Source organism: Acipenser ruthenus, chromosome 3, assembly GCF_902713425.1.
Source record: "Acipenser ruthenus chromosome 3, fAciRut3.2 maternal haplotype, whole genome shotgun sequence".
NCBI classification, from domain to species: domain Eukaryota; kingdom Metazoa; phylum Chordata; class Actinopteri; order Acipenseriformes; family Acipenseridae; genus Acipenser; species Acipenser ruthenus.
Genome location: NC_081191.1, coordinates 16,169,391 through 16,193,428, shown reverse-complemented (window position 1 = coordinate 16,193,428; position 24,038 = coordinate 16,169,391). Strand labels below are relative to the sequence as shown.

Sequence of the window (24,038 nt, the reverse complement as noted above, 5' to 3'; positions counted from 1 at the left end):
AAAACACACACACACACACACACAAATAAAGAAAAAACCCTCATAAATACTGTAGCTAGACAGAGAAACACAGGCATGGCATTCTCATTTCACTTAGACTTTACGCAAAATTATTTTATTTTATTTCTTAGCTGACGCCCTTATCTAGGGCGACTTACAATTGTTTCAAGATATCACATTATTTTTACATACAATTACCCATTTATACAGTTAGATTTTTTACGGGAGCAATCTAGGTAAAGTACATTGCTCAAGGGTACAGCAGCAGTGTCCCCACCGGGGATTGAACCCACAACCCTCCGGTCAAGAGTTCAGAGCCTTAACCACTACTCCACACTGCTTATATTCATGTGTGTAAAAGGTATCATTTTGAGTTTATCTCTTAGCCTTTTCATTGCTTAACAACAACTATATACATTTTGGGATAATAACCAGCATTTTTCATGACGGTCAGATTTGAACTTTACATTAACGCTGGCTGTGTTTCTGTTTTATTCATGTGTTGGTTCTGCAGCTTTCTTTTATGATCATGCTCAACTGGATTGATTGTGGTGACCATGAAAATTGCCTGAAGCTCCTGTCATGCTTCTCAAACCTTATACCCTGGGCCTGTGTTATTGTAATCTAGCCATTGACATCAGTAGAAGTGCAGCAGCATTGTTAGGTGGACTTGATCTTGATTTGAATGGACAGGCGATGTTCTGTATGTTGGCAGTTTCAGGCACGATTTAGGCTTGCCACATGTGTCCAGGTGGCAGGATTAACAAGCCTGGATGCCCAAATATCCGATTTTTAGTGAAACGCATAAGAAACACAAACCTTCCTTGAATATTTTCTTTGAATGCATTAATTTCTTAAATGATTTTCCACTATCCTATTAGAAATGTACTGTTTAATACTAATCTGTACATTCTACTTTTTATTCAAATGCTGGGGACAACAAACATATCCATGTGATGTAAACAATCCAATTGAGGTGTTGCAGTCACGTGACCCCAGGAGGCTACGACACCATACTGGCAGTCAAAACAACCATGACGGCTAATGTCATGTACTTGCAACCAAAGAGAATTTGTGACCCCTGCACCCCCGGTGAGCAAGCACACTTTGACCTGATTTGACCAAGTTTCTTTTTTCCTTTTAAGAAAACTTACATGTTACCAATTAAGAAAATAAACATTTTAAATAGTTTGTTTCAAAACACAGTACTAATATGAATTATAGTACTTCTATGGATACAAATGTTTAACATATTTAGTTAAATAGACTCGCAATTAAAACAATGTTTATGACATATTTGGTATAGAAGAGTATCATAACTTTGTATCTTTGTTCTACGAAGCGTCAGTAACTGGAATCTATAGATTTTTTGTTCCCTTAAAATCAACTTCAGCGAGTGACAGCTAAACGGGCTAAGAGACTGTAAAGGGCTAACTATGCTGTGCCAAAATAAGCATTAACAATATGTAAGGTACGTGCATAAAGATTTCTGTTCAGTTTTCAAATAGCCTAAAATTACAGGTATATGAATGCAGTTTGCATTATTGTGCATGTATATGTTATAAATGAGGATGGTTCCATGATTTCATATTGAAGTTCGGTAAAATAATTAATGTAGGAAAATGTAATATGTTATCTAAGGACTGGAATCACGAACCAGTATAAGTGTAATCATCGTTTAAGTGTTAAATTAAATTAAATTAAATTAAATTAAATTAAATTATTATTATTATTATTATTACGTGTAACACGCTTTATTGTATAACGATTTTTCAGAAATATTTATATATATAATATTTAAATGTACAATAATGAAAACTTCTGAGTTTATTTTACATATACCGCATTAAAATAGGGATAAAATCGGTAAAAATGTGTTTTTAATTGAAACATCGATAAAAATAGCCCAGAAACAAACAAGTTACACAGCTGTTGCATATTTACCTGTGATTGATGCCAGACCATCCAATATCGGTGTTTATACAACCATGCACAAGCGTAAGGAGATGACAGCAACCCTTGGACAAACACACTCCATCCAAACAATGGATCGCCAACTGTATGCTGTGGCTCAACAGGTAAAGTGGCACCTATCAGAGGAGTTCAATTCGTCTGGGTGGATTCCATCAGGTGTGATGGTAGAATCATTGGACTGACAAGGAAAAAGTCTTCCCTCATGAGATGGACACTAACTAGGCAAATCATGGGAGAGTACAGCCGAACGATGGCTGTCCATAGTGGGATGTTAAAATCGGACAGTGAGACTTTTCATGAAGACAGGATGCCTGCAGCAATGTAAATAGATGAGAAACATGTTTTAGAGCTTGCTTGCCATCTGAGAAACAGCATGACAGACCCTTTTGAGATAGACAATCATCCAGATGTACTTATTAATATATCTACTGGAGCACATGCCACTGCAGATATTCAAAATTCACTGCTCAGTACAATTGTTACCGGTCAGTACCACATGGAAGCTTTTATAAAGTCCACATTGTCAGAAGGACAGAATCAGCTCTTTTACGCCCCTATTAAGAGATCAGGTATAAAAACCTTTTTTGACATGAATAAATAGACCAAGATTCAGCACAGAGAAGGAAAGATAACAGCTGTCCAGATAAGTCCAGAACTGGTCTTTTGCAAGTTATTGTGAAGATGTTAACATGGAAAATGTGCTTGCTCACCCTATCGGACCAGTACCTACATCTCTATTTCATGAGGATGGAACTATGAGAAAATCTAATAAAGCTGAACTTGGACATAAGCTGGAGGAAGAAGCAATAAAAGTAACCTGCCTGCCCGAATACAATAAAGGTACCACACTATATATCAAATATTTAAACAATTCAAGGAGACAAGTACAAAACCTTTCATGAATTGGCATCTGCTTATCTCGATCAGTTAATCAAAGGTTTTGAGAAGGCCAACAGAATAGCAGATGTGTTTGATAGGTATGATGGAGGCTGTGTGGTCCAGTGGTTAAAGAAAAGGGCTTATAACCAGGAGGTCCCCGGTTCAAATCCCACCTCAGCCACTGACTCATTGTGTGACCCTGAGCAAGTCACTTAACCGCCTTGTGCTCTGTCTTTCGGGTGAGACGTAATTGTAAGTGACACTGCAGCTGATGCATAGTTCACACACCCTAGTCTCTGTAAGTCGCCTTGGATAAAGGCGTCTGCTAAATAAACAAATAAACAAATAAATGATAATGAAGCATCTGCATGGCGAGCAGACACAGGATCTGGAAGTAGCAAAGAATACCAGGTTATTGGTGGACTAGTAGTTCCTCCATGGAAAAAATTAATGAATGTAGCAAGCCTTGTCGAGATTCCTCAGCTCTTATATACTTGAAAATGCTCCACAGCATGTTTCATTTAATCCAGATAGGATACTCTTACTGGCTGGTGGGTTTTCTGTCACTGAGGTCACAAAATGTGTCACTGCTAATGGTGTGCAAGAAGTGTTGGAATTATATAGTACACACGAAGAAGCTGACACTCAGATGCTTCTACACACCATGCATGCAAACAGTGTTTTTGGTGAAGCTGGAAGAAAAGGGAGAATTATCATTAAGACACCAGATACTGATGTTTTAGTTCTGGCAATTCATTACTTTCCCCAGATGGAACAAATTGATGAATTCTGGATTGAAGCAGGAGTTGTGACAACTACAACAGACCTGTGTCATTTTATTCCAGTTCATGAAATATATCGATCTTTGTCTGTAGTGTTTTGTAATATACTCCCTGCTGTTCATGCCCTCACTGGATGTGACTCAACATCTTCATTTTTTGGAATATGTTTTTTTTTTTTTTTAATAATTCAAGAAAAAGGCCCAGACATGTTTAAAGATCTTGTATCGCTCTGGGAGATTATGAGGAAGAAATGATCTATTCAGCTCGCAAGTTGATAGCTATAATGTATGACCCTAAGGATAAGAAAAACAAAAACCATGATAATTTGAATAAACTGGGAGTTAAACTGTCAACAAAAAAGAACACTGGACTAGCAAAGTTACCACCTTGTGAGGACAGTTTTGAACAACATGTGAAGCGAGCATCATGGCAAACTAAAATCTGGATGGCATCCCATGTAGCCAAGCCTAATTTAGGATCTCCACTAGACCATGGGTGGAGAATGGAAGATGCTGGCACGGTACCAGTGTTTTTTGTAGGCCCTACAGCTTCTGAGCTTTTACAGGATCTTGTATGCTCTTGCAGTACTAGCAGTCTCTGCTGTTCTTTAACAAGGTGCAGTTGTCGCCAGCAAAATCTGCAATGTATTGACATTTGCCCATGCCAGGGAGAGAAGGGTGCAGTAATCTCACAGCAGTTCATCAACTTGATGATGAAACTGCTGAAAATGAACATTAACATTAGAATTTGGCTGACTGAGTACCCGTCAATGAATAGTGTGTTTCAAAAAAAAAAAAAAAAAATACAATAAACTATTTATCAAAAATAAATGTTGTTTTCAGAAATAAAGCCAGTAACATTGTTTTGTGTACCATAGTTTTGTATTGCTGCAAAAAAAAAAAAAATTGGGAGTGATTATCATTTTAAGAATTTAAGGAGAAAATACATTTTGACACTAAATTCCAATTATATTTTCCCATTTATTAGTCAAATAAAGTCAAACAGCAGTGTGGAGTAGTGGTTAGGGCTCTGGACTCTTGACCGGAGGGTTGTGGGTTCAATCCCCAGTGGGGGACACTGCTGTTGTACCCTTGAGCAAGGTACTTTACCTAGATTGCTCCAGTAAAAACCCACCTGTATAAATGGGTAATTGTATGTAAAAATACTGTGATATCTGTATAATGTGAAATCTTGTAACAATTGTAAGTCGCCCTGGATAAGGGCATCTGCTAAGAAATAAATAATAATAATAAAATATAAATATCACTAAATTAAGACTTAAAAAAGGTCCCTGTGTTAGAACCAAAACATTTGATTAATAAACAGTATCATACAAATCTCAAGATATATCGAACATGTAACAATTTGGTAACATGTATCATATAATATTTTCTTACTACATTGTTTTAAATGAGGTTTCTGTAACAAGTAAAACATGGTAATATAAAACATGAGGTTAGAAAGTTTTAACATTGTAGATATTTTGTGTTGCTCATACTTTTTCAATGTATTTGTGTATTAGAAATATGCAACACTAAGTACAGTGGAACATTCTTTTGGAAGAGCGGAATGTTGGGGAGCAAAATGGAAAAAATACATAAAACATTAAAGGGTACTACTGAGACTGTGATTTATATGATGAGGAAGACCTGTGTATTTAGTTTTATACATTGAATTAAGCAATTTGTTTAACAGTTTTTATTACAAGACTAAAAATGGCCATATAATGCAAATTCTATACTCATAATTGCCTTTTTTGGGGGGTGAAAAGGGTCATTTTCTTTTTTTATAGATAGGGCCTCTAAGTGATACAATTGTGTCAAATCAAAACTATTACATTTCAATAACCCACCATACCAATTTTAGTGAGAATGGTGTTATCAGGGTAAATTCAGAGCTTGTTTTGTAATTTCAATGATTTTAATGTTTTCAATGTGTAGCTATATTGCTTGAACCATTTTTTTACAAAAACTGGACTACAACAGCACAGTAGAACAGGGTTAATCTTGATCTGGAGAAAGTTAGCTTTAAAATTATCCATGTTGTAGCCGTGTGGTCAATGGGTCCATTAAACTCCTTTAAAAGCCTTTTCCCCTGGTTATCTGCTTGGCTAAAGTCCCTGGCAAGTATTATGAAGCTGTTCAAGTGGAGGCCATATTTTCCCAAGTTACCTGGTACTTTGCGAACGTTTGGGCAATCGCTGTGCTGACGGAAATAGTATCTGCAGAAGGTATGAATGAACATGACATCAGCACAAAACAAGCCAGGTTTATTCACCTGAAATCATAAAAAGAAAAGAAAATTGACAGAACTGGGCAGTGCAAGCCATCGGGAGACGCGTCAAAGATCACACTGGACATTGCTTTCCATAAGTTTACCAACTAAAGCATCACCATTTTCTGTCAAATATTTACGATTAAGATTGTCGGCGTTAGGCAGCGATTTAGTTGAGGGACGGACGGCGTCGCACAAAGTCACCAATAGTACACACCTCTCTGCAATAAACAGTGGCTGTCCAGCAAAGCACAGCGCTCTGACAAACTCATAACACGGCCATTCTGCGCTCTCTTTTATTAAAGCGCGTGTAAAAGCCGCAGCAATGGATTGCTTGTCTCTCAGTTCACTTTCTTGTTCAGTTTAATACGTCGCTTATTTTTCGGTATGTTCTTTAATTCTGTCAACGCGAACAAGTACCTCAATGCAGCAGTATTTGCAACGCTTTGCGCCCTCTGCCTTATCTGATCCACTTCTGCTGTGGCTTTTTTATATTTCAAAACATTCGTTCATTTGAATATTCATAAACTGATTTACATTTTCTCCCTATTCCTCATCCACTAAAAATATTATATTTGTGTATTTCAATTTCGTTTTTGATCAAGCTAGATGCAGTTATACGCCCAGCAATTGCCAAACTGATCAGACTATAATTAGCCAACAGAATCAGGTGATAACACTATGTAACACAATTTTTGTTCCTGGGTAGTAAGTGTTATTTCCTAATTGCTTATGCCTCAAAAGTATAGAAAATGGCTATTATTCCCCACAAACTTTGCTTTTGTGACCAGGACAGTGATATTTTTAAATTTACCTATTTTCCAGAACAGTCCAGATAGATTCAGTGATGAGTAAACTTGGAGTAACTTCTAGAACTTTCTAGAACTTTCCAGTAATATAAATATTAGTATAAATACAGGGGGTTGGGTTAAATTTGGAATAAAGCAGAACACCAAGGCCCTGTCCACACTACATAACCGATACTCGAAACCGCTCTAATTAATCCATCTCAAAGAGTCCACACTGATGTAACATCTAGCCAAAAAGGCAAGGGCAATAGCAACTAAAAGCCCAGGGAAAGATTAACCCCGAAAGACAAGTTATCTATATGTATTATACACACACACCACATCACAGACTCTTTTGGAAATCAGTTAAGTTGTCACAATGTCCTCTCAATGAAAGCCCACGACACAAGTTTTATAGAAATACAGCTACCTTTTTTTTTTATTATTACATTTACAGCTGGACCAGAAGGGGTGGGTGGCTGGAGACGCAGCTCTGCTCGACCCACAGCAGTGCTACCAAACAAATCAAAATAAACAAGCCGATCTCGAGAACCGTACTCGAAACCGCTCTAATTAATACAGCTCAAAGCGTCCACACTGAAGTACCGTTTCATGTTTAGACAGGCTTAATGCGTCCACACACCATTAGAATAGTTCAGTTACAATTCCCAGCAGCGCAACGAACCGTGGAAATTAATACGATAGTATCTCACCATGCACTGTATTTTAAAATAATGTGTTATGCCCCATATTAACAGAGGTCCATATTGCATAAATGAAATATAACAAGTATTGTGGAAAAAGTAAATCCGAACACACACACAAGTAGGGCTTGAAGTTTTCAGGTTTTATTTTTAATCAGGTGAAGTCCCTTTAAACAAATTGAGCTGATTCTGTTTTATAATTAAACTCAGAAAAGGCTGTTAATTATTATTTGTTTATTTAGCAGACTTACAGAGACTCGGGTGTGTGAACTATGCATCAGCTGCAGAGTCACTTACAATTACGTCTCACCCGAAAGACGGAGCACAAGGAGGTTAAGTGACTTGCTCAGGGTCACACAATGAGTCAGTGGTTCACAGCCTCCTAATAATTACAAAACAATCTTTGTTTTTACCTTCATATCTTGCATGAGCCTAATTCTGGTCCTAAATTTTATTTCAAACAGAGCTGACAAATTACGTAATTTGTTCAACCCCGATCATACTTTTAACTTGCATTTCATTTTTGCAGTCGCCTAATTTAACGTTGTGTTTTTGTTATTTTCCCCACTAGTTTAACAGAGATGTCCTGTTTTTGTAACGAGGTGATCAGAACTGAACACAATATTCTAGATGAGGTCTTACTAATGCATTGCAAAGTTTTAACATTTCTTCCCTTGATTTAAATTCAACACTTTTCACAATATATCCGAGCATCTTGTTGGCCTTTTTTATAGCTTGCCCACATTGTCTAGATGAAGACATTTCTGAGTCAACATAAACTCCTAGGTCTTTTTCATAGATTCCTTCTTCAATTTCAGTATCTCCCATATGATATTTATAATGCACATTTTTATTGCCTGTGTGCAGTACCTTACACTTTTCTCTATTAAATGTCATTTGCCATGTGTCTGCCCAGTTCTGAATGCTGTCTAGATCATTTTGAATGACCTTTGCTGCTGCAACAGTGTTTGCCACTCCTCCTATTTTTGTGTCGTCTGCAAATTTAACAAGTTTGCTTACTATACTAGAATCTAGATCATTAATGTAGATTAGGAATAGCAAAGGACTAATACTGATCCCTGTGGTACACCACTGATTACCTTGCTCCATTTTGAGGTTTCTCCTCTAATCAGTACTTTCTGTTTTCTACATGTTAACTACTTCCTAATCCATTTGCATGCATTTCCTTGAATCCCTACTGCCTTCAGTTTGAGGATTAATCTTTTATGCAGGACTTTGTCAAAAGCTTTCTGGAAATCTAAATAAACCATGTTGTATGCATGGCAATTATCCATTGTCGATATTGCATCCTCAAAAAATCAAGCAGGTTACTTAGACACGATTTCCCTTTCCTAAAACCATGCTGACTGTCTCCCAGGATACTGTTACCATATGGGTAATTTTCCATTTTGGATCTTATTATAGTTTCCATAAGTTTACATATAATAGAAGTCAAGCTTATTGGTCTGTAGTTACCTGGTTCGGTTTTGTCTCCCTTTTTGTGGATCGGTATTACGTTTGCAATTCTCCAGTCTGTCGGTACAATCCGTGTTAAGAGACTGTTGCATGATCTTGGTTAGCGGTTTGTAAATAACTTCTTTCATTTCTTTGTACTATTGGGAGGATCACATCCGGCCCAGGGGATTTGTTTATTTTAAGAGCTCCTAGTCCCTTTAACACTTCTGCCTCTGTTATGCTAAAGTTATTCAAAACTGGATAGGAACAGGTCGACTGCAGTTTTGATAGACCAAGGCTGACTGAGAAGTATGTCCGGGTTTGGTCTGTGGAAGGTGGCAAATTTAAGGCACGTCCTGTGTAATTTTGCAATTACCAAGCAGGTCTAAGATTTGCCAAGCTTCACTGTGCTGTCTACTTAACTGCACTTAGGGAGAGGTATGAAAGGTGATATGAACAAACTCAGAAGCAGAGTTAACTAACATATTTCCATCTTTTACTTCTTTAACCCAACCTCAGTGTTTGACTTATTTACTTAACTAAATGTTGTTTTCAAATTAAAGCTATGTTGCAAAAAAATAAATACATAAATTTGCCTCTAGTTAGCAGGAAATTGCTACCGTTACCATCACTGAGTGTGGTTTAGCGTTACTCTTTTCAGACACACAGTTTCTCGCGAGGGCGACTAATCTCGGGCTAGAAAATCTTTGCATTGTGGGAAATCTTTCCTTTCTCTTTTCGGCCATTTTTGTGTTACATCTGTGGTGAGTTGAGCTCCGTGTTTTCTGATAAAATATTTGGAAATTAGAGCCCGCAGAGGGTCTGTGCCTACCAATTATCAAAGATAAGATGGTTACCAATGTATTTTTGTGTTTAGGTGGGCCAGACCGGAGCGAACAGCAAAAATGGTGGCCGCAAAGAAAACGGTGAGTAGTGTGGCCGGTGTTGGGAGACAAGTTCACGTGGAGATATTTGCTAACAGGCCTCGTGTGCGGGAAACCTGTTATTTTGTGGATGTTACTTTGTAACATGTTAACAAACATTACTCGATGATAAGCAGGTAAAATGTTCTGGAAATGTTAATATATTATACGTTAACACAAGTGCATTTATTATATATATAACATCAAAGTTATTAGTCGTATCGTCTGTCATAGGAACTTCTTTGGAAAATGGAGTCTGTGATTTAGCAGTAAGCAAAACGTTTTGCTTGCACACTTTTTTTTTTTTTTTTTTAGTTTTGAGTAAACTGAATTTGCGACTGCCAATGTTTTGGAGTTTAATATTAAAAATAGCAAATCAAAAGACAATGGCAGGATGCAGAATGAGTCAAGCGAATTTAAATTACACGCTTTTAAAAAAGGTGAATTTATCCAAACAACTCGTACGTGACTATTTGTAAAACCATTAGTTTTACGTTAATTTTATATCTTAAGGGTACTAAGTCAAGTACCTATATTTGACACAATTTGAGAACATAGTCATTAAATATCATGGGAACATACCCAGGGCAGTAAAGGGTTAAATGAACAGTAAACATGTAAATAGACCTGGCTAGATTTAATTATGTAGATCACCTACTGGTAGTTGAATTTCTAAACAATGTGCTGGCAGCTTTCAGTCCTGCCTCCTAGTAATTTTGCTTTATTGACATGAAGCACACTTACTACACAAACAGATCACTAGCTATAATCTAAAATAAACCTTTTAGTAATTTTTTTTATTATTATTCACAGAAAAAGTCTTTAGAGTCTATCAACTCGAGACTCCAGCTTGTTATGAAAAGTGGTAAATATGTGCTGGGCTACAAGCAGACTCTGAAGATGATCAGACAGGGCAAGGCCAAGCTGGTCATTCTGGCGAACAACACCCCTGCCTTGAGGTAAGCAGACTAACATTTTAACTGATTTATGATGAAAATATTCTGGTAAGTGATGCTGTTTCAAAGATTGCGGAACCAAAAAGTGAAAGGTTGTGTTTAGTATAAGGGCTACTTGCAGGTATGCAGGGTTTAATTGTAGCATGTAGTTCAGATTGTGTGGATATTAAGAGTGGGAAGAACACAACTTCTATTGTAGAAGGCTTTTTTTGTGTGTGTGGTTAATCTAGTACATTTTTGCTCATACTAATTTGTATTTGTTTAGGAAATCTGAAATTGAATACTATGCAATGTTGGCCAAGACTGGAGTACATCATTACAGTGGAAACAACATTGAGCTCGGCACAGCCTGTGGTAAATACTTCAGAGTATGCACACTGGCTATCATCGATCCTGGTAAGTTTATAATTGTGTATAACGGGTCTTCCTGCCTTTTGAAAGTAAATTTGATTCATAATTGCAACGGTAAAGATGCCTACTTGCACGATTGCCCTAAAGTGAGGCATTTAAGTGGATGTTCCTGGGGAAGTGAACACATTTGGTTCAATATTGAATTTGGTGACTTCAGATGAAGTAAATACACCTGTGATCTTGTGATACCTCCAGGCAGGTGTCCCAAGAATATCAAATTAAAATGATGTACATTACTTTCCCTGGACAGTTAACAATCTCTTTTTTGTGCATGTGGAAGTAATTGTCTGATCTTTAGCAGCTGTTAAGTGATGTATAGAGAATGTGTTAGCCTTTATAAAGTGTACAGGTGTATTATGCGAATTATTCTCGCCTGCTGGATCCATCAATGGTCTAATCAGGGCTAGACATTCGCTAGATTAAAAAAAAAAAACCTGCAGTGTCCACAGAACTGGTTTTGTGCCTGTTTTGTTTATTTTTCTGCTGGTGACAGTTTTGAATACCTTTTTATAAATGTAGAGTTCAGGTACTTTTTTTTTTTTTTTTTAATTTGGTTTGTAGTATAATAATGTGGTGAATTAGTTAATCATAAGACCTTTTGGTTTCTTACAAATTGCAAGACATGTGTAGTACCTTACCAGAATACTGCTTTTGCATTTCAATTTTGAAGCAGATTTGTTTTTCCATGCACTACTTTATTTCAGATTTAAAAATTCTAAATTGTTGGTGGGCAAAGTCACTTTTGTGGTGGAGGAGGAATATGTCTATGCTGCATGGGTTTTAAAAAGTATGCAAATAAACGTGTTAATAGTGTTACCTTTATCTTCACAGGCGATTCTGACATCATCAGAAGCATGCCAGAGCAGACAGGCGAGAAGTAAATCCACTTCCCAATTCTTGTTGTTAATAAATCTGGTGAAAGAAACTTTGTCTTGTACATTCATTTGAAAAGTTCTTGTTGCTGTGAAACAGCTCCTGTTTTATTGATTTTTGAAAATGAAAGTATGCCTGTGTTGAACAATTATATTCATATGGCCTGTTGGCAGTCCTAAGAATATAAATAGAGTACTTTTTCCTTTTAATAAAGTGAAATTATTTAGCAAAAGGCATGGTAGGCAGCATGCTCTTCAAAAGCAGCAACAGTATTTTAAGCATTAAACCATCAAGAACAAAGTTCTGGTTTACCCCAAAATTATATCATTTGTTTTTAAATGCATTTAAGACTAGATTTACATGTATTCAATTCACAGTGCCCTATAGTTAACCAATGAGGTGCTAGTTTTCTTGCAGAAATTGCTCTGTAAATAATTTGAACAACAAAATAAGACATGGCAAAATGTTTGAGATGGATTTCATGGTATGTGGGCCACATATCATACAAGTAAAGGTAAAGTCACAAAGTAATCTTTCAAAATGGAGCATTTCTGGAGGTTGATCCAATGGGTTTTGAATTAAATGCAACAAGACATTTCAATTAGCTTTTCTGTGTGTCCCATTTGGTTTGCAGAAGAAACTCTTCCTGTCAGTTAACAAAGGGGTGTGTTTCATCCTATTCTGAAAGAGTTGGGGATTTATTTTAATACTAATCCGATGCAAGCAGTGTGCCACTCTTATGAAAGCCAATGCAGTCTTTATTGATTATCATTGACAGTCATATTTTAATGCTATATAGGTGTTAGCAAGATAATCATTAAATATTTGCAGATACATCTTTACATAAATAGAAATGAAAAGGAATGCTTTATTTGTACTAAATATCCTTGTTATATGGAAGACAATGTGTTTGTGCATTTGTGTATAAATCCAAAGAAATTAATTGCAAAAGAAAGCAAGTTATTTTATTTACAATTAAAGATAAATTATTAACTTGACTTGATATTAACCATTGAAGTCATGTACCTTGAGCTGAAGCACACTTAATGTTTTAGAAAAAATATATATATACTTTTACTGGGTAAACCTCTGGTCCTACATTAAGAAACGGGTATACAATGGGAGACGGTGGTTTTGTTTTTACCTACCAAACCATGTGCTTACACGGACCTTCTTAAAGTAACTTTGTCTTGTTTTCATCACATTTGCAAAAGCTGATTATGTAGTTATTCATACAAAAATGTATTTTGAATAAATACATGCTAATTTTAGGTTCAATACTACAGTATTCTGTGTTTCAAACGGCTTGTCAGTCAGTTTATATTATTGCCTTTACATTGCCAACAGTAATATTAGCCAGGTAAGGCATATTACAGCACGTTATCAGCATACTTATTGTGTTCTAATCAATCATAAAATCAATGTGCACTTAATCTCATATGGGGTTGCTAGAAGTTTCAGATTTGCAGTGATTAAAAACGGTGGCAACTAATAAATATTTATCACATAACATGAAATGTGTTATTAATATCCTGGCATAGTCACAGATGCATTTTAACAAAAAGAAACGCAGAACACCATCTAAAAATGCTTTATAAATATTTTACTATAATCATTATAGAAACATTTATATGTAAAAAATATATATATATATATTTTTTTGCTCTCGTCTTTCTTCATTTGTATCCCAAGCGATTCTCCAGAGCCTCCACTTTTCTTGACATGACTTTCAGGATTCAGGGGATAAGGAAATAAAAGGAGAGCATTCATATCTATCAAAATAGTTTCTTCTACGTTATAAAATACAGGGACTATAATTAAGGCTACAATTTTGTCACGGAAATTGCTAATTTGAACAAAAAAATTACTGTGAATTGATGTAAAAACACATTTGGTTGGGCACTTCCTTTAACAATGCAGTATGTCATGCACTAAAAATACAAATCTGGGAGTACTGTATCTAAATTATTTGGTTGTGTATGCACGCAGCATTTACGTGTAAGTAAGCGAGAATTATATTAGTATGTTGTAGCTGAGCAAGCAAGCATGTAAATTACAATCGTCTGTTACTGTAAATTCTGTTGTGATCTTCACATACATACCCTATCTAGGGATACCTCTATATTTAGTGAACAAGCTGTCTATAAGGGTGGTAAATGGGTCATCCAAAGATGTGCCCCCATGCGTTCTCTATTGGTTATAATGGGCTACACTTTGGGGTGCTGCTGATCGTGGGTTACGGCTTGCTCACTAAAATCTTTAGTGTTTTTACAAAGAGGGCATTATACCCTATCTAGGGATACCTCTATATTTAGTGAACAAGCTGTCTATAAGGGGGGTAAATGGGTCATCCAAAGATGTGCCCCCATGCGTTCTTTATTGGTTATAATGGGCTACACTTTAGGGTGCTGCTGATCGTGGGGTACGGCTTGCTCACTAAAATCTTTAGTGTTTTTGCAAAGAGGGGGTTATATCCTATCTAAGGATACTTCGATATTTAGTGAGCAAGACTTCTAAGGTGGTAAATGGGGCAAAACAAGCGTTTAATATAGGGTACCGCTATGCTGCTGATACAGATTTGTTATTAATATTTTAGTTTTTTTAAATAAGGAGCGATTATTTTTTTAAATAGTAGCAATATATTAATTAAGCAAGATGTGTAGTGAGTTAAACAACACAGAAAAAGGACACGCTGCTTTGTCAACTACATCGCAAATAAGGAACCGGGAATAAGTAACCAACTTCCAGGTGGTTTGACTTTTCAGCTCTATTTTTTTGTTTGTTTTTATTTTTAAAGGGACAGTGGTCTGTAGGCTACTCATAAACAACCAATTTAAATGTGCCGTTATTATTGAAGAAAAAATATATACTGTTTCACTTTGAACATGGTAATAATAACTATTTGACATGCTGATTTTGTGTGTATATATATATATATATATATATATATATATATATATATATGTACATTTACGCCAGACGCGCACAGAGTAAAAGGAACGCAGTTGATCTAGAGGGGTATTGTTGCAAAACGAAGGCTCCCACAGCGTAGCTCACCCAGGGTAGTGCTGCGTGTGCCGCAACTCGTAATAGACATCATCATTATATGCTACAGCCCGATCACATGATAAGGGTGATAAATGTATACTAATTCCAAGTGTTAATCCGGTCCGACCAAGTAGAGATCCCTGAGGAACTCCTTTTTGAATTCAATACTCCCTGAAATGAATAGATCCACTTTTATACTTTGGATTTTCTTTATAAAATAATTATTAAACCATCCAACCACCTTCTCACCTACTATATATCGGCTGAGTCAGAAGCTCATGATCCACTGTGTCAAAAGCCTTAGAAAGGTCAATGAACATACAGTGTGGAGTAGTGGTTAGGGCTCTGGACTCTTGACCGGAGGGTTGTGGGTTCAATCCCCAGTGGGGGACACTGCTGTTGTACCCTTGAGCAAGGTACTTTACCTAGATTGCTCCAGTAAAAACCCAACTGTATAAATGGGTAATTGTATGTAAAAATAATGTGATATCTATATAATGTGAAATAATGTATAATGTGATATCTTGTAACAATTGTAAGTCGCCCTGGATAAGGGCGTCTGCTAAGAAATAAATAATAATACAGACTTGCCTCATTTTTATCCAAGAGCAAGATAATACCATCCATAACTTTTAGGATTGCTGTCACAGTACCGTGATTAGATCTAAAACCAGACTGCATTTTACTAAGAATGTTATTAGAATTCAAATAGTGCTTTAACTGTTCACAGCCTACCTCTGTAAAGCACTTTGTGATGGTGGTCCACTATGAAAGGCGCTATATAAAAATAAAGATATTATTATATTATTATTTAATTGTACAATAACTTGTGAGTCAAGGACCTTAGCTGGAACAGAATATAGGTCAATAATTATTCATATTTGATACTTGCTCTGGGATTCTCTGTTTGCATCCAAAAAGTGATGGTTTTAGTGGGCCCTCTGGATATTCTGTTTGCCCAGTTCCTGATGCACACCATCATCAGTCTCCTGGAGTTTTACAGTATTTTACAAACTTTTTAATAGCCACGTTAGGATGATTAAGCGTATAAACATTTTCTTAAAACTCAAATACTGTATGTTAGGAACTACTGTATTACACAATGTAATATTCATGGACACCTGTCATTGTTCACCACTATTTTCCTGATTGAGAACACAAGAACAACTTTAAAGGATATGCCGCTGGGGCAGCTTCCTCATTGGCTCGTTGGCTTGGTCCTGGAAGCCTATCACGTTTTCACACTTGCACTGGTCCTCCAGGGATGAGTTTTCTGGTAAATTATTGAAAAAAGCACAATTAAGAGGATGAGTTTCAAGAGTGTAGTACATTGACATTTGAACAAGGTTGTCACCTCTAACAAAGGTGAGATTATAATGTATTGCTTCATAAGTGAAAAGAGGTCTATGTTACATGTTAAAAATGGTTAAAATAAAATTTTAAAAGACTCAATGTTATGTGACCTACATGACTGCTGAAGAAGGGGTTTGTATCAAGATTCAGTTAATTTTATTTAAGTCTGAAAAGTATTGACCAGTGGCCCCAGACGATTTCAAAGATGCTAATATGTGGCACTTAATTTGTTTTTGCAAGGACTGCTAGAGTTTACCAGTGATGCTTGATTGTTTGACATTAACGATTATTTTGTTAATGGACACTTTATATGCAGGAATAAATGAATGAATCAATGATATACCTGCATTTACCAAAAAGCTTTGGTAAATAATAAGATTAACCAGTAAATGTCCAAAAAAATTTCTTCATAATTTCTGACATTTACTACCTTATTTGGTATATGTTGGCATTTACCAGTAAAATTTAAGATTGACCGACCAGATTCTAACTTTTACCATAACATAGACACTCATTTTGCTATATTGTATTATTCTAAACTACCAGCAGAGGGCGAAAAAAACACCTATTGCAAAGATCGGTGTTTATTTTCAAACTACAAACTTCACTTACACAAAGTATCATCTGATTGTTAGAATGGTAAACATTTCGTGCACCCACCGATAAATTATTAATTAATGAATAAGTCTTCTGGGAACTGCAAGTGACTGTAAGCAGATTACGTACAAACAGCCTTTTTGTTCAGACCAGAATGTGAGATTCTGCAGTACCAAAAGAATACTGGTAAACAGTATATGCAAAACTACTTTAGTATATACTGGCTTACTGCCAAAACACTATAGATCTGCTAACTACTAAAAAGAGGTACGTTACAGAAGCTTGGCTGTAACAAAATATATATTTTTATGCGATCAAGACATCCGCGGTTGCAAAACTAGTCAACAGTTTTTGTTCAGAGCCATTTCGTAACTCCTGAACGCATGCGGGCGCACACACACACACACACACACACACACACACACACACACACACACACACACACACACACACACACACACACACACACACACTGCTTTACCGTGTTTATATCGTTTCTCATTTAGTTATTTGTAATATTTTATTCATTTGTTAACCGACGTGAACCACAGCTTTACCTGCCTGTTATGGGGGTTAGTCCACAGAATATGTATTAATATTATTATAGAAAGATTTATCTAAACAAAAAGTGCAACACCACAGACAAAATAGTTTTATTTTCTGTCACTGCATTCAGCATTGTGGCATCACAATCCATGTTTTGGTGTTCCAAAGATGTTTTCACACTTCATGTATAAACTAGCATGCTTGTGTGGCCTTCTGGTCATGAACCTCATGCATGAGGTACCTTCACAGATCCGTGATTTTAGCTTACCTGCAATTTCATCCATTCTGCTCAAATCCTCAGCATAATGCAAATGCTTATCCTGTGGCTTGGATGCAATTTCTCTTAGCTCATCTTCAATTGCTTTTCCGACTCGTACTGCATAGATAGTTATACCTGAGGGGACAAGGTTAGATTACAAAACATGAACATTTAACAGTTTACTGTCCAATAAAACACAGTCAAGTTGTGAGTTTTAATAGAACAAAGATTTGTACAAATAATTAGACACCCCTGCCATAATGCTGTCAATAGGGTGTATAACAACCACGGGCAGCCTGGTATTTAATTGGGATACGCTATTTTTCTTCAGTGATTACCGTCTGTAATATTTACTGTATATGGAAGACGATAGAATTCTGCAGCAAAATCTGTTTTCCAAAATGCAAAATTCAAAGCTGCTCTTGATTCAAATAAGCCCTAAATTATCACAAACGGTTAACTGAACTGGAGGCCATATGGCTGTTAAAATATGTAGTTTTGCATTATAAACTATCAAGAGTAAAAGGCAAAAAAAAAACATTTCAAGTCTAACTGGAGGGTAAGCGTACATTAAGACCGATTGAACAGACTTATTTTAACTAATAACACGGTAAATAGCAGGCGCTTCTTCAAAGTTGCAGTGGATTATCAATTACCATTTTCTGTGCTTTAATTGATCATTCAGAGACATCTTCTTGCCAGCGCACGTCAGTGAATACAATGGTCACTTTGGGCACTGGTGCCGGCCGCGCCCCTTCCGCTTCAGTAAAGCTGATCTCAAAACATGTGCTTCAGAGCGTTGCCTGTCATTGAGCCCCTGTCCATGTACTTCATTTGGGACACTGCTTCAGTAACATCCTTCACAGAGCTGAACTCGCCCTGCACTAGCGTACTGCAGCAAACCCACCCTGGTGGTCGTTGGGGAGATGTCCAGAGAATCTACGATCCCTTTGAAAAAACTGCTCCACCAGCTCAAAGCTATCAGACCCAAGGCTTTTTGATCAATCAATAACAAACACCAAGTCAACAACTCCATCCGCGCATCCTGTAGAGGTAAGACAGGAGGGCAATAATGATACACTTGATTGAAAATAGTTACAAGGATTATCAACCATACTGCAGTATTTCTTTATTATGCTCTTTAACTCAAATAGGTTAATAAGTGACTCGTTAAGCAGGTCACTTATAACCTTTTTTTTTTTTTAAATAAATAAATAAGGCACTAATTATTCTAAGAAATGTGCTTAGACTAGCCTTAAAATAGGCAATACACATATGCCATAATAATTTAGTAAATCCTGTAGATTTGAGGTATGCAATACTAATAGTTTAAACAGAATTTTACAGGATTGTAGAGTTTATTTTAGTTTTTAAAATATGATTTGGAACTGTGCTTTAGTGCAGTTTGCACCATTTATGTGAAAGGAAAAGAAAAACTGTACAAAACAATTTAGGTAACACATCGTAACCAGTAGTTTAGGCACCCCTTTGAGCCCTTAAATGACCCCTGTGGGTTTGCAAAAGGCAAATTCCACTTTGGAACAGGGAGTAAAGACCTGCATAAATCTGTCCCTAAAGCTCATTCTAAAACCTGTAACGGCTTAAATAGGAAATACACACGGCTATAAATGGTGCTTTTCTTCCTAGCACATCATTAACACTGTACAGGAACATGACATAACAGTGATGAACCCATCACCAGGAAGGACTATTCCCTGCTTACAGTACAGGGGCTAATCTCTTATATAAATACTTTACATGGTACGTCACACATTGAGACGTTCCTGATTTGGTAACAAGAACATGTTTTGTAACGAGGAGTTCACAGTACTGCAGGCTCATGCTGCTCCACAAGCATTCCCTGAAAGGGACAGCCCTCCATTCCTAACCAGTTATTGGCCACTCGTTTTGTTACTACCACAAAGTGTGTTGATTTAGTGATATGACTACTGTTCACTATTGAGACCACATAACTCAACTTGCCAAGTCTCCTTCTCAGTTATGAAACCAGTCTGTAAATTCAATCTGGTCTTGTTCAAATACCATGTTGGGACTGCTGACAGTTCTATCTGAAGTCTACAATATTCAACCTGACAAATATAAGTATCATAGTATACAAGTACCAGCCCTCCAATATTTCCCTAATAATGTAATTCAGTCAAAGCCCTCTGCCTATGCCGACACATTTTTCTTGTGCAGTCTAAGGGTTAAAACCTGCTTTTAAGGTTCATTGCATTAAAAAAAAAAAAAAAAAATCAAATAAGTCGGTCCCACTGGCAGGTGGAAACATGGCATTTGTTTGTGACCAAAACCAGATTCAAATACTGTGTTTTGATGCAATAAATAATTGTGTTGGCCTGTGTTTCTCTGTGCTGTGTGGATAGTGTCACCCCTATGATCTATAAACAAGCAGTACTGGGACTCCAATTACCATCAGCTATGCCCATTCACTTCAACTGTCAAGCAATACATAAGACCTACTACAAAATACTACTACTACTAATAACTAGAACTAGAACAAATAAAAAACTGAAAAATTGGGCGTGCAAAATTATTCAGCCCCCTTAAGTTAATACTTTGTAGCGCCACCTTTTGCTGCGATTACAGCTGTAAGTCGCTTGGGGTATGTCTCTATCAGTTTTGCACATCGAGAGACTGACATTTTTGCCCATTCCTCCTTGCAAAACAGCTCGAGCTCAGTGAGGTTGGATGGAGAGCATTTGTGAACAGCAGTTTTCAGTTCTTTCCACAGATTCTCGATTGGATTCAGGTCTGGACTTTGACTTGGCCATTCTAACACCTGGATATGTTTATTTGTGAACCATTCCATTGTAGATTTTGCTTTATGTTTTGGATCATTGTCTTGTTGGAAGACAAATCTCCGTCCCAGTCTCAGGTCTTTTGCAGACTCCATCAGGTTTTCTTCCAGAATGGTCCTGTATTTGGCTCCATCCATCTTCCCATCAATTTTAACCATCTTCCCTGTCCCTGCTGAAGAAAAGCAGGCCCAAACCATGATGCTGCCACCACCATGTTTGACAGTGGGGATGGTGTGTTCAGGGTGATGAGCTGTGTTGCTTTTACGCCAAACATAACGTTTTGCATTGTTGCCAAAAAGTTCGATTTTGGTTTCATCTGACCAGAGCACCTTCTTCCACATGTTTGGTGTGTCTCCCAGGTGGCTTGTGGCAAACTGTAAACGACACTTTTTATGGATATCTTTAAGAAATGGCTTTCTTCTTGCCACTCTTCCATAAAGGCCAGATTTGTGCAGTATACGACTGATTGTTGTCCTATGGACAGAGTCTCCCACCTCAGCTGTAGATCTCTGCAGTTCATCCAGAGTGATCATGGGCCTCTTGGCTGCATCTCTGATCAGTCTTCTCCTTGTATGAGCTGAAAGTTTAGAGGGACGGCCAGGTCTTGGTAGATTTGCAGTGGTCTGATACTCCTTCCATTTCAATATTATCGCTTGCACAGTGCTCCTTGGGATGTTTAAAGCTTGGGAAATCTTTTTGTATCCAAATCCGGCTTTAAACTTCTCCACAACAGTATCTCGGACCTGCCTGGTGTGTTCCTTGTTCTTCATGATGCTCTCTGCGCTTTAAACGGACCTCTGAGACTATCACAGTGCAGGTGCATTTATACGGAGACTTGATTACACACAGGTGGATTCTATTTATCATCATTAGTCATTTAGGTCAACATTGGATCATTCAGAGATCCTCACTGAACTTCTGGAGAGAGTTTGCTGCACTGAAAGTAAAGGGGCTGAATAATTTTGCACGCCCAATTTTTCAGTTTTTTATTTGTTAAAAAAGTTTGAAATATCCAATAAATTTCGTTCCACTTCATGATTGTGTCCCACTTGTTGTTGATTCTTCACAAAAAATTACAGTTTCAGATCTTTATGTTTGAAGCCTGAAATGTGGCAAAATGTCGCAAAGTTCAAGGGGGCCGAATACTTTCGCAAGGCACTGTATATGGGTTCCTATCTGTGTTCTATAGTAACCATTCACCTTTATACACTTTGTAAGGAGTTATAAGTTAGTTTTACAATTTAACTTAAGGAGAGGTCAAAGGTTGCAGGCAAAGTCATTTTAGTGGATAGAGCACATATGGTTTTCTATGTGTGTTCCATAGTAACCATTATCCTATCTGCACTCTGTAAGGAGTTATAAGCTAGTTCTACATTTGGCCGAAGATTTTGAAAGGTTGTTAAAGAAATGCGTCAGGTGACCATATTGGTTTACGCACAAATCATTTTTGAAAAAATCAATTGTATTGACACTGGGATGATGCTTGTCATCTTTGGAGTTAATCAACTAAACCATGTTCAACTGAAGCGGTTTTAAATTTAAGAACAAAACGTAGGTCTGGTGGCCATCTTGTTTTTACAAAAGAACACTATTTTGCCATATTTGAATTCCATTGTCTCCAGGATGATGCCTACCAAGTTAGTTGGTTAAACGGTTTGCAAAACAGAAGCAGTTTGATGTTTGGGGCGCGTTTTGGCAAATTTGGTGGCAGCCATTTTGATACTAAACTTTATTGCAACAACAACTTCTTCGCAAACTTGAAGCGGGTTTGGTTGCTGATGACGTATGCGAAGTTGTCATATGCTAACATTATAAAACTGCAGTTATTAAGTAGTTTTTATGTAACAATGAATTCAAACAAATTATATTGATATCTATAAAAAACAGTTATTGGTTACTTTTCGCTTAAGTAAGTATGTAGTCGAGTGAATATCACAACTTGTGTTCTCTGCTACAGCACCACATGTAAAAACATGTAACTTTCATTATAACTTTCAATTCCTCTCCATCTTTCCTGAGAACCATGAGATAGATTACCTTTTCAGAGGCAGGTACAGTTCTGAGCTGATTGACAGTGGTAGTACCAAACGATACATAATGCGTTTTGAATGAAGCTGCTAGAGGAAATCACTCCGCACTCCCACGTATGAAGCACGATTTACTGCTGCAGGTTTTTAAAATCATCATTAAGGATTGATCCCTCATAGCACTGACAGACAAAGGACTCGTCGGTGTTGAGACACGCGTGCTGGCAGCCGTGGTCATTCACAGCACAGTGTTCCACACCTGTATCGCATTGTGTTAATAAGCAGAGATAAGAAAGTGATTAACAAATAGCAGATCAGCAGAATTAATTTGCATTTAGTGCAGATGAAGAAAAGGTACATTATCTTAACAGCCAATAATATGTTTATGGCTGGTTATAACAAGTGGTTTTTAACCATTATAGGAAAAGTACCATGATTTACAATAAATGTCTTCCAATGTATAGGCTGACCATTCTAAGCTGTATTACATTGTATATGTTAGGAAGGAGATGATAAAACCTGTCTGTGTCATAAGGTCATTGAGTAAACTGACACAGCATGCCTATTGCTAAGAGAGCCCTCAAGACAAATGCTACCCTTCGCAAACGTCCTTGTAGGGATTGTTAAATGAATTAGGCTGTATTACAGTAAACATCTCAAGTACTGTCAGGAAAAGTTCAACTGCTTTATGGCAGTGAGAGACTTAGCGGCGCAGTTTTAAAACACCATGCCAGAATAACCCCTGCAGCTTAAATAAGGACTAACAGACAACGCTGCTCCAGTGTGAGGGACAAATAACACACATTGCAAAAGAACAATAGCATTCCATACTGGTGCTCCTACCTGGGTCCCGACCTGGGTTCTGGCTACCCGGGTCATAATCATGTGAAATTTCGTAGCTGACTCGCGACCCGGGTAGAGTCCGGCCCGGGTGAAAGGAGCTTTAGATAAGAAAGGCTTCCTCAGTGTGTTATTGACTGGTGTGTGTCTGACATTTGAAATATATAAATAGTTTATTAGACTTACTTTTACAAGTTTTGCCATCAGGGTTCAGCGTGTAGCCTGCACGTCATCTACAGATAAAGGACTCTTCAGTGTTGACACACTCGTGTTCACAGCCATGCTTACCCAAAGCGCAGTGCTCAATCTCTGCAGTAAGCAACATTAGTGAGTGGGAAGACGATCATGGATTAAAAGCATTAGTATTTTCCTATTCGTATTCGTATACCTTCTGCATATGGAATGGTTAAACAAGCAATTGCATTTCTATTTAGGGAGGCTTGGGCAGATGATGGAAAAACGCAAAAAAATAAAGCAAAATCATACTTTGTCGTTCATAAGCAACAAGCATCATTAGGACAAAAAAATGA

The 24,038-nt window shown here is 37.1% G+C and overlaps 1 protein-coding gene, 1 long non-coding RNA gene and 1 other non-coding gene across 3 annotated transcripts; 2 read left to right on the top strand and 1 right to left on the bottom strand.

Moving 5' to 3' along the window:
* The first annotated feature begins 9,510 nt into the window (after positions 1 to 9,510).
* Positions 9,511 to 12,071, top strand: rpl30 (ribosomal protein L30). The gene is made up of 5 exons (XM_034059096.2): positions 9,511 to 9,620; positions 9,734 to 9,782; positions 10,593 to 10,738; positions 11,001 to 11,131; positions 11,978 to 12,071. The coding sequence occupies exons 2-5, from the start codon at positions 9,762 to 9,764 to the stop codon at positions 12,025 to 12,027; spliced, it is 348 nt and encodes a 115-aa protein (XP_033914987.1). The 5' UTR covers positions 9,511 to 9,620; positions 9,734 to 9,761; the 3' UTR covers positions 12,028 to 12,071.
* On the top strand, positions 11,503 to 11,641 carry LOC117395083 (small nucleolar RNA SNORA72). Its single transcript, XR_004543460.2, has one exon. It is a non-coding gene; the product is annotated as a small nucleolar RNA SNORA72 (small nucleolar RNA).
* Positions 12,072 to 12,977: 906 nt separating the features above from the next.
* On the bottom strand, positions 12,978 to 22,884 carry LOC117394234 (uncharacterized). The gene is made up of 4 exons (XR_009313349.1): positions 22,679 to 22,884; positions 18,479 to 18,867; positions 17,832 to 17,957; positions 12,978 to 16,340 (listed from the first exon to the last, which is right to left on the bottom strand). It is a non-coding gene; the product is annotated as an uncharacterized LOC117394234 (long non-coding RNA).
* Between the last annotated feature and the right edge of the window lie 1,154 nt (positions 22,885 to 24,038).

Coding starts and splice junctions, on each gene's coding strand:
- rpl30 (XM_034059096.2), top strand. CDS start 9,762: ATGGTGGCCGCAAAGAAAACG. Junction 9,783..10,592: donor TGGTGGCCGCAAAGAAAACG/GTGAGTAGTGTG, acceptor TATTATTCACAG/AAAAAGTCTTTAGAGTCTAT. Junction 10,739..11,000: donor AACAACACCCCTGCCTTGAG/GTAAGCAGACTA, acceptor GTATTTGTTTAG/GAAATCTGAAATTGAATACT.